Source organism: Chionomys nivalis, chromosome 7 (assembly GCF_950005125.1).
Source record: "Chionomys nivalis chromosome 7, mChiNiv1.1, whole genome shotgun sequence".
Classification (NCBI taxonomy): domain Eukaryota; kingdom Metazoa; phylum Chordata; class Mammalia; order Rodentia; family Cricetidae; genus Chionomys; species Chionomys nivalis.
The window spans coordinates 44869289-44880831 of record NC_080092.1 but is presented as its reverse complement, the minus strand read 5'-3'; the positions used below and the strand labels follow the sequence as shown (position 1 = coordinate 44880831).

Sequence of the window (11543 nt, the reverse complement as noted above, 5' to 3'; positions counted from 1 at the left end):
CGCACTGGGAGATAGAGGGAGACACCAAGAGAAAGAGGAGCACGTGAGGCGAGAGAAAAGCCTCTCTGCTGTGGTCTCCCGTTTCAGGGAGTGCAAAGCTGAGGAACGGCCAAGAAGGAAAAGATACAGGATGAGAGTCATTTTTAAAACCGCACCCGATGCTCTCAGGCTCTCCAGTGCACTCACTCCACAGCTCCCCACGTGTGTCCCACCACATCCCAACTGCAGTCTCCTGAGGACAAAGTCACGCAGATCTTTGGGGAACATGCAGCAATGATGACAAGATTAGAACTCCTGATCTGGTCACTTCAAGGAAAAAATACCCTTCATTTTTGGCCCATTCATATTATAAACAGAATGATGAGAACCGTTCAAACCCTCCTGTTTACCTTCTCTAGGGAACTGACTACATTTCCTTACTTCCTCTCCATAACCCAGAAAGCCAGTACACAGAAAATTAAGGTTTAGACACAAAAGAAAGGCCATCCAAGACAAAGGTGTGGTGTGTTTCTATCACAACAACCCTTTAATAGTGACTACATTCACACTCATTTAGATGCTGGGGTAGGGCTTTGCTTCTATCATTATTTTAGGGGTCTGACAAACATTCTTCCTGGGGTCCCTAGCAGAAGCCAACCAGCCGGAGGGTATTGGGGTAGCTTTTGCGCATGCTCATGCATTTCTCCTGGTCGATGTACAGGGTGTTGGCTTTCACAGCCAGGTCTTGCTCCAGGATGGTTTTGGTGTGGACCAAGGACTGCAGGGTGTCCTCCGAGTCCCTCAGGCGCTGCTGCAGAGTCTGGATGGTGTCGTCTACCTCATAGACCTCATTAACAAGGCTGCAGGAAGGAAAGCATAGTCAGCTAGGCGGGCACACTCCTGCAGCCCGCCCTTGGCTGTATTAAAGGCTTGCACACTCATTGAGTTCTACGGGAGAGGCATCTGGTGCAACGACCCTGTCAGAAGTACTTTCGATAGCCAGGGAATCGGCATCTATGCGCGATTCCAGTATCATGCCAGGGTCACCCCCATTGCCTACAGCCGTAGTTCAAAGCCCAAACGACAAGATAAACATGTTCATGAGGTCTCTCTCTCTCTCTCTCTCTCTCTCTCTCTCTCTCTCTCTCTCTCTCTCTCTCTCTCACACACACACACACACACTCCCCTCTATACTCTGACATACATACTCACATGCTCACACATAAATGTATGTAAGGACAATATTCTAAAAGAAGGACAATTATAAACATTGATATTTTGTAAAAAGCAAGTATGGCATGTGGAAGGGGGGAAGAACCTCAAAACTTAGCTGGAACTTTTTACCTTTTACTTTAGCCTTGAAAATCCATTATAGAGATGAGGAGAGAGAACCTGTACTATTTCGAATTCTGCCCAACCTGTTACCGTATCTCAGTAAGGGGCATTCTCCAAAGTACAATACCACAGCAAGGCCCTAAGTAAAATCCTCACAGATCTAAAGTCAGCATATTGTAATTTTCCAAACTATAATGCAACATGAAGATGATGGTCTGTGACTGTGTAACTGCAAACTGTGACCCCAAAACTGTCACAAATGCTCTTTCTGTGTACTGATGAAGAGTAGTCATGAGGACAGGAAGAAAAACTACAGCATCATCCCAGAGTGGAGCAGCTCCTTCCCTAGGATGCAGTCGGTACAGTCTCGGTCTTCGTGGTCTTATGTTGTACACGGGCCTTTCCTAAATACCTGTGCACCCTTTTGCATTTGGTGTCCAAGCTGCCTGTCACTTTGCTGCTGGAGCACTATTCCTTATCACTGCCATTTGCATAAGTAAGCCTAACGATTAGGCATGCTTCTGGAAATGGCAGCTGTGAGGTTTTTGTCATTTGCTTTTGGAAAACATTATCCCAAGTAACTGTTTGCCTTCTCATTTTGTTTATGGTATGTTTTCTGTGTTATGTTTTGCTGTACATAAGATTTCAGTGTTTGGTGAGCCCTTTTGGGATTTCTTCTACCATGTTTATAGTTAGAAAGTTTTTTCTTCCCAAGAGTAATTATCCACCGGTTTGACCAATAGTATCTCAAGGATGTACCTCTGTGTCACTCAAGGGTGAAGGTGGGCATAGGTTATAAAAGGGGCAGTAATCATTACTGTAACTTGCTAGTGACTGCCCTCCATCTAAGTGCTGTTCTGAGTGCCATTCTGGGCCGACCGGCTTGCTCTTCCTAAGGACACCAGAAGCATCTCCACTCTCAGGTGAGTAGAAGGAGACCTTGGGAGCCACCTATCAGCCACTTCTAATTACTCTCCTCCCATTCCAGTCAGTTGAGAACATAACTCAGAGTACAGTCACACCCCTGTATCCAAGGGTCTGCATAGGCATTCAGTAAGTCACGGATATAAAATATTCAGGGAAAAAAAATGCATCCATGCTAAACAAACACCTTTGTCTACTTCTTATTCCCTAAACACTATACTGTCACGGCCGTTTACATTGCATTGGCATTATAAGTAATCTATCCATGAACAAAAGGTGCACGGGGGTATGCATAGGTTAGATGCAAATGCCGCTTCATTTTATAGAAGGGACTTCATGTTTGTGGATTTGGATATCCAAGGGAAATCTTAGAACCACGCCCCAGAGATCCTGATGGATGTCCACCAAATCCTGATTGGTGTTGCAAAGATGAAACTGTATTGTCTTCAAAGTTTCGCTTACTAGCAGATTAAAGGGGCGTGGATTTAGTTAAAATACATACCAGAAACTGTCCTGAATACAACGGTGCCTATGATCTAATGAGGATCTACTAATCCCTGGAGGGGAGAAAGACTTCACCATGACAGAAACACATCCAAACCACATTAATGCCAGGACACAGCGCAACTGGAAAAGGGACATCAGGGATCAGCAGGCCCAGGTCCCTTGTTTTATAGATGAGGAAGTTGAGCCCAGAGGATTGAAGAGCTGTCCTGTGCCCAGGCACACAGCCCACACGTGTTTATAAGCAATGGCAGGCCATCCCGGAATCTGGGAAGGAACTATAGAGTCTGGCTGGCTCTGCTAAGGAACAGGGTCCCATTTCCTGTCCCCACCCTCTCTATTCCTAGTAATAAAAGGGCAGAGGCAGAGACCCAGGAGGGCGGCTTCAGGACACAGGGTTCCTTTGAGATGGCCCATCTCACTGTCTTTTATTTGTACTCCTCACGGACAATACACAGGATGCCTGCCCAGCTGGACGTCAATGTCAAGTAAACAAGTAATTTTTAGTGCCAAGTATTTTTTTTAGTCCCGGCACAATACACATACTGTAGGGTTGACCATCTTAAGCATATCCATGTGTAGCTCAGGATCATTAAGAACAGTTACATTGTGTAGCTGTCCCCACCATCCATCCAGATGGAGATCGTTACAGAGATCTACAACTGACCAACATGCGGAGAATCGGGTACCAACTAGTACATCTGTAACGAGACCTTTATGTCTCTGGCTCAGGTAAAAACAGAAGAGGGAGAAAGATCGCAAGAGCCAGAAGCCCAGGATCCTAGCATGTTGCCAGACAGTGTCCTCTAGGCATCGCAGGGAAAATGCACCCATGAGATCCCAACCATATGGTTTCTTGAACAAGACCAGCATGATGCCAACACCAGCGGACATGCCAATATAGACTAGAAAAATTCCATGTGGTTCCACCCCAGATGAGGAACTACAGGCGATCAGTGGCTTCTGAAACAGGGTGATCAGTATCTACCAAGAGATGATGAGTTTCCTTCAGGGACAAGCTCCCACATAGCATATCTAACCCCAGTTGTTCCCCCTGAACACATGTACATATGAGCAAAGTTAAATGGATCTAGTAGGGTGTATACACATATATACACGTAAAATACTACAAATCTGGAGGTGCCAGGGAGGAGTTTGAGGGGGGAGTTATGCAGCTACAGTGCTCATGTATGAAGTTCTCGACTTTTGAAGAATATGTGCTGGACAAAGAACCCCACCATATGCTGCTCCTTGAGACGGTCACAATCTAGACCTCTCCTGCAGTGTCTGGTGATGGAGGCAGACAGCAGAGGATCCTCCTGTGATTTCTCCCGGATAGGATGGCGGGTAGAAGATATGTGTTTACTGTTTACAGTTTTACTTTCTGTACTATTCTGGATCTCTACCATAAATATGGTGAACACTATTCTTCAGGTCAACAATCAAAACAAAACAACAAGAAAACCCCCCACAACTTTTCCCTCCTAAAACCGGAGAGAACCAGTGGGTTATTTTTTGTTTTGTTTTGTTTTGTTTTTTGTTTTGTTTTTTTGAGATGGGATTTCTCTGAGAGCCCTGGTTGTCTTGGAACTCACTTCGTAGACCAGGCTGGCCTCTGACTCAGAGATCCACCTGCCTCTGCCTCACAAGAGCTGGAATTAAAGGCATATGCCACCACTGCCTGGTTATTAGTGGATCCTTTATCAATAGACTCAACTAGCCTCAGACAGAAAGTGTTATGTTGTTCTTAAAATTTTGCTTCTTCCTGAACACTCACACCGACTTTCTTGACTTTACTCCCTAAACAGCACCATACAACAACTGCTTATGGTAGTACCATTTACATTAGATTATGCTAATCGACAGATTATTTCATGTATGTAGAAGGAAGTGCTCATGGGAAATACTATACCATTTAACATACAGGACTTGAGCACCCATGGATTTTGACTTCTCTGAGGGGGTCCTAGACCTAATATCCCTAAATACCAAGGGGCTGCAATTAGGAGAGATTTTTTTCTACTCTGACTTTTTAGAGGGGTAACCTGAAGGGGCCTGGATAAGAGATGGCACACTGACGCAAACATCTCCATGTCAAATGAAGATGCTCTCACAGTTTCCCCGAAGAAATCCCATCACACCCAGCTTCTGAACTTCCCCTCCCACTTGCCTATATTGGGCTGGCCACAGGCTCTGAGGCTGGCTGAGGTAGAGTGTGACAGAGTTACAGTGGCAGCACCCTGGGTCATGGCACATCCCGTCTCAGGTAAAGCTAACCTCATCTTTTGGGGTGCTAGACTAAAAACTTCTGACTGACTTTACCCCTTCTTCATGACTTCACACCACTCGGTCATAGAAACTAGCCATCTTGTCTTCCATACAACCTATCCTGCCCCTCAATCCCCATCCCCCCACATTCCACTCCCATATACTTTCCTCACTCCAGTCTCTGACCTCAGGGCATTCCTTAGCTATCTCCTTAGTCAGTGTAACTCTTATCTGCCTCTTGAGCTCTCTAAAGAATGCCAGCTCCCAATACTAGGGAAGACACACTTCAGTCCTTGGGACTAATTTGTTGCCCAGTGTTAGGTTATACATGCCAAGAGGCCACCCCTTCTGTGGCCTTGAGCACTTGGAAATGTCTTCCCTACAGACATCAGGAAGCAATGTCATTCACCCAAAATATTCTTGTTAACACCTGCATCCTGCAGGCTCTCCCACAGTTGTAGACATACCAGATGTATGTGTTGGGTGAGAACCAATGTCTACATTCTAGGTTGGTGGCTCTCAACCTGTGGGTCGCAACCTCTTTGGGACCAACGAAGTCTTTCATAGTGGTTGCATATCAGATATCCTGCATATTAGATATTTGCATTATAATTCATAACAATAGCAAAATTACAGTTATGAAGTAACGAAAAATAATTTTATGGTTGGGGGTCACCAACCACAAATGAGGAACTGCATTAAAGGGTCGCAGCATTGGAAAGGTTGAGAATCACTGATCCAGGCAGAAGAGGCAACCTTGGGAGGCAAGGAGATGCCGAAAGTTCTACATCCAAAGGATGCACCAAGAGTAAGACCCAGATGCAAGCCTGTAAGGACTCAAGGCAGGAAGGAAATGGAGGAACCTACTTTCAACAGACCTGCATTCAGTCTGAGACAAGGAAGACACCAGTGAAGGGTGCTCACCAGCAGGCATGTGGGCACACCCCTGTAATTTCCGCCTTATGGAGGCAGAGGCAGAGGCAGAAGGATTCAGAGTTTGAAGCCAGCCTGAGATGCACAGTGAACTGAAAAATTAAGCGCCGAGGTGGGAGTCAGTGGTAGAGCCTGCTGGCATTGCGTGTGCACCTCTCTGAGCTCCATCTCTGCCCCTGCAGGAGAAAAAGGCCCACAGCAGCTGGGAAAGCATGTTAACATCTCACATCCCCTTTACCCAGAGACCATACCATTCTCCCTGCCAATGGCACTCAAGATCCAGAGGTCAGGGGGTGATAAGCAAAGAGTCTGCGAACTCATCTGGTATGCTATACTTTGCTGTTTAGAACAGACTGGGTTAAAGAGAGCTTTTATTTAAAACCTTAGGGTATAAAGTGTCACCAGCTCCGTCGCGGCTGCTGGAGAGGGTTGGAGGTGGGACGAGGATGGGGCTGTTTATCATCACCAGGACTGCCTTGCCTCTGCTCTCCCAGTCCTCCCTGACTTCAAAAGGAATCCTGAACCCAGATGTGTCTTTACTCCCTGCAGCCGAACTCTCATCCCCTGAAAGTTTACCATAAGGAACGGTGAACATAATACCTTAAAATATCACTGTCAAAACAAGACATGAAAGATCTGGAGAAGGCAGCCACCGAGAGTCCACTTTCTTGAAACTTTGAGGGCACAGAAGGGGACAACCTTCCCCCAACTGCAGCCATCAGAAATCCCCATGACAATCAAGGACACACATCACTTCTACCTTCTATGGTCTCAGCTGATTTGGGAGAACTATTTTGCTGACAGCATTCCAGTTCGATGTTGTTGTTGTTGTTTAAATTACAGATTTGAAAATCATTTTGCTTCAAATACAAACATGTCTGCTATAGAGTTTATTTGTCTTAGAATCAAGATTTAAGTTAAGCAGAGCCTTCTCTGGATTTCTACCAAAGATGCCAAGAAGGAACTTAGAACTGCTTTTGAAGGAGCCCACTTAGAATATTTGAAATGTAAATAAAGTCTTGAAATGAAAACAGCATTTTTTCCCATCCTCAACCCCCTACCCTAAGTTTGATCTTTCTCAATCTAGACAGCCCAAGGGTGGCTTTCACAGTGATTAATTTTGAGGGGAAGGTTTTTTTTCCAAATAATAATGGTCAAATATCTTTGGCAAGGCTTTCTTTACAAAAAAACACAGGTTCTGTCCTAATGGAAGCAGAGGAAACAGACACAGCAGAGGACCAACAGGGAAGCAAGAGAATAGCTGCGCATATTAGCTTGGAAGTTCAGCCTCTCAGAGGGGCCATGAGCATCTCTCCTTGCTTGGTAACTCCAGAGCCACACCAGGTGGCCACTCAAAATCCTTTTATGTACTGAGGAGATGGCTCAGTGGTTAAAGTGTTTGCCCTGCAAGCATGAGGAACAAAGATTAGATAGATAGCCAGAATGCAATAAATGCCAGATAGGAGGCATGGATGCTTGCCTATAATTCCAAACCAGGAAGACAGAGTAGGGGAATCCTCAGAAATATGATCAGCCACATCGGCAAGCTCTGGAGTTGATTGAGAGACCTTGCCTCAATGAATAAGGTAGAAGAATGATTGGGGATGATTACAGACATCACACTCACAAACATACACATCCACAAACGTGCAGAGTACATAGGTCATACATACACACACACACACACACACACACACACACACTTGGAAAAGGAAACTTTTATGGTTGGGGTGTGGCTCCATGATAGAACACACAACATTTCCAAAGGCCCCAGGTTCTAATTCCAGCATCCAAAACAAACAAAAATAAAACCCTGTGTTTATCTAATAGCAGTCTGAAGAATTACTCCCATCTCCATGTTTTATGACTCTGCAGAAACTGTTTTGGACCATGAGACTTCAGCTCAGCCTCTTCTGATAGTATTTGCATTCAGAGGGCTGGGGAGAAGGCTAGGCTCAGCAGGTACAGTGCTTGGTGCATAAGCATGGAAGCGTGAGCTTTGGTCCCCAGAACCAATGTACAAAGCTGGGTATGGCTGTGTACTCCTGTAATCCCAGAGCTGGGAGGTGGAGACAGTCACTGTCTGGACAACCTGGGGGCACTCACTCTCTAGACAACAAGCCCCAAATGGTCAGCACCAGCTTCAGTGAGAAACCTCACCTCAAAAAAAAGAAAAGAAAGGAAGGAAGGAAGCAATAGGAGATACACTGCCAGCCTCTGGCCCCCACAAATGTGCAAATGGGCAAAGCCCCTGCTTCTACGTGTGAGTAGACACCATAACCTCCAACACACAGCATATTTGCTAAAAAACACAACTCGCTAACTAATCCTAACTAGCCCGTGCCCGTTCTCTGACTGCAGGTTCTTCTGAAGCGAGAGACACACTTCAGCTGGCCACCCAGGGACCTGTCTTGCCTCTGGAGTGGAAGGCAACTTACTTCAAATAATGGATTGTGTTGGAAGAGCCCCTTCTGAGGAGCATGTAGCCTGGATGGCGATGGCCACCTGTGTATTAGAAACCCACCCCCAGATGCTACACTACTTGACACATGGCCCCTGCATCAGCTCCCGTCTCCAGGCTCCTGCCCTGTCTGAACTCCTGTCCTGGCTTCCTTCGATGACAGGCAGTGATGTGGAAGGGTAAGCCAAATGAAAGCTTCCCTCTTGCAGTTGCTTTTGGCCATGGAGTTTTCATCAAGGAACAGCAGCCATGACTAAGACACTCCTCAACCTGTTTCTACCTCCTCTTCCTCATTCACAAAATGAAGGTGATGTAGGAAATACTGTAAAGTCACAGGACAGGGCCACGCATGGAGCAAGATCAAGGAAAGGTGACAACTGTTTTCATCACTATTTTATCATCATCATTGCCATCGTTGTCATCATTGTCATCGTCATGATCATCATCAATGACAATTGACCTTACGAGGAGTCTCCCTTGACTTTCTCTCTGAAAAGCCATCACTGAACCACCACTGCTTTCCTTGGTAGTGCCCACGTGTGGTCAGTTCATCTTTAGAATAAAACCTTCATGATGAAGAGGCTCTATTGTGGAATACAAGAGAAGGCTCACGGCATCTCCCCACGGTCCAGCCCACTGCTACCGATTTGGTTTACTTTCACAAGGGGAGCCTTGTGGCTTGGACTAGCAACCTAAGGAATTGCTCAGAAGCCCAGACACCACCACCCCAAATGCTCTGAATGAACTAAATGCTAAGGCTATGTGATGCACTGCTGTAGTTTTAACTGTTAACAAATATATGGTATAATATGCACAACACACTTTAGGCGCGGTGAAGTGTTCGGTTCAGTGACAGTAAATACAGGCAACCACCTTCAGGCACCCGTCACCACCACCCATCTTGAGAGTTTTCTTCATCGTCCCGAATTGAACCCCTTACCCATTTGACAGCTCCCGTCAGTCACACGTTACACATTTAAAGAAGGCATCTTCACGATGCTTGGCATCAGAGAATATCCTTAATCAGAGCCCAGCTGCATCCAGTTAGCCCTGCCCCCAGCTCTCCCCCTCTGCCCACCCTCACCGTAACTGAGCCGTGTCCCTGCACAGCTCTATGTTCGGTCTCCTTGTCCGTTCATCCAGCCTGGTCTGCGCCACCTTCAGGAAGGCAGACTTCTCTTTGATGGCCTTTTTGATGGATTCTATAGTCATTTCGATCTGGAAGATCTCCTGCAGGGTCTGTGGCAACAAGAAGCAACTGCTGACATCCTGATGCTGGTCCCTGAGCCACCTGAGACACTCCCACCTCTGGCCCCTGGGCTTCCTCAACCTCTGGGAGGAGGAAGTAGTTTCACTGAGAACCTTGCTCCTTCCACATTCTCTTCTTCTTGTGCTTGGGACACCCTGCCTTCAGTGACACCCAGCTCTCTGATGCTCCTCAGTTTCAAACCTCCCCACTTTGGTCCTTTGGTCTGGCCCCTTTCCTAAGGCCTGGAGACAGCTCAGTTACTAACCATCTCATTTTCCAAACCAGCTGTCTTTTCTGCCACGATCCCATCCCAGGGTCCTCTCCACACTTGCCTGTGTTCCCTGCCAAGTCTGTTCGCCCATGGCCTATGCCCATTCCCTCTGCCTCCCACCTACCCCATATTCCAGGGGCTCCTGAAAATGCCTCTCAAGCTCAAGGTCAGAGCCTCTTGAATCCTTCCCACTACTTGAAACCCTGGCCCAACTTGTTCTCTTAGTCAGCTGCTAGCCAAATTCCTGGCTTCCTAACTGTTCCTCATTCCACTGCCAAAGGTTTATCCTGGGGAAATTTGCTATTACATCCTCTGTCTTCTCCAGGGACCTTGCAAAAGCACACCTATTTAATGTCCATGTAATCCAAGCCCTCCTGAGTCTATCACTCAGGCTTTGACCTCTCTCCCAAGCTTTTGCCAACCTGTCGAAATAGCCATGTCTGATTCTCACCAGAAGAGACAACACGTCCTTCTGATAAACCTTTGTCTCTCTGGTTCCAAGTGGTTATGTCTGTGCCTTCCCAACAGACTAACCATTTTCTCTCATGTATGTGGGGTGTATGTGTGTGCACCTGCATGTCTGTGTGTATGTGTATTGTCTCACTAGGACATAAAACAGCAAGATCAGCGTGGCATCCATGTGTCTGCCTCTCAACATGCCTAAGTGGAACTTAGAATGTATCTATTATGGGTTGAATTGTGTGTCCTTCCCCTAAAAGTTCGTATCTTGAAGTCTCAACCCTCAGGACCCCAGATTGTGACTATACTGGGAGACTGAGTCTCTGCAGAGGTCAAGTTAAAATGAGTCAGCAGATTGGTCCAAGTCTTATAAATGGAGGGACCTTGGACACTGTGATAGCTATTCCCAGTTGTCAACTTGACTACATCTGAAATTAACTAAAGCCCAAATGATTGGGCACACAGGTAGGGATTTTTTTTTAAGTACATCATTTGAAGTGGGAGAATCCATCCACTTTTAATCCAGATGTTTGAGATGGGAAGGTCCGCCTTTAATCTGGACCACACTTTGTGTTGGCAACCCAAAACCATGGAAGAAGGAAACTTGCTCTCTCATTGCCTGTTGCTCTCATGCTCACTGCCAAGTTCATTCCTTCAATGGTGCTAGAGCCTACTTCTTTGGGATTCTGGCACATAATGAAGACTGGCTGAGACATCCAGCCTTGTGGACTGAACAACTACTGGACTCTTGGACATTGTTAGACAGCCACTGTAGTGTTAGCTGGACGACAGCTGGTAATCCATTCTAATAAATCCCTGTGTGTGCATGAGTGTGTGTGTGTGTGTGTGTGTGTGTGTGTGTGCAGAGAGAGACTCATTCTCTAAGTCCTATCCCTCTCGAGAGCCCTGACGAATAAACATGTGTGTGCGCACACGTGTGTGTACAGAGAGAGACTCATTCTCTAAGTTCTATCCCTCTCAAGAGCCCTGACTAGTAGAGCACAGATGCACACAGAGGAAGGTGACACAGACACATCGAGAGAAGAGACTGCCAGAGAGTGCAAGGAGGGGACCTCAGAAGCAAGCAACCTTGTGACATCTGGAGCTCAGGCTTCTAGCCACTCAGACAGTGAGCACTTTGTGTGGTCACAGCCCTGGTG

The 11543-nt window shown here is 46.4% G+C and overlaps 1 protein-coding gene across 1 annotated transcript in view; it reads right to left on the bottom strand.

Annotated features, from left to right (window-relative positions):
• Positions 1-622: 622 nt before the first annotated feature.
• Tekt3 (tektin 3) overlaps positions 623-11543 on the bottom strand; it is a 33102-nt gene continuing 22181 nt past the window's right edge. The window contains exons 7-8 of the mRNA XM_057776176.1: positions 9489-9643; positions 623-839 (exon numbers count right to left, since the gene is read on the bottom strand). Coding sequence (XP_057632159.1) covers positions 623-839; positions 9489-9643 — 372 coding nt within the window. The remainder of the gene's footprint in view (positions 840-9488; positions 9644-11543) is intronic.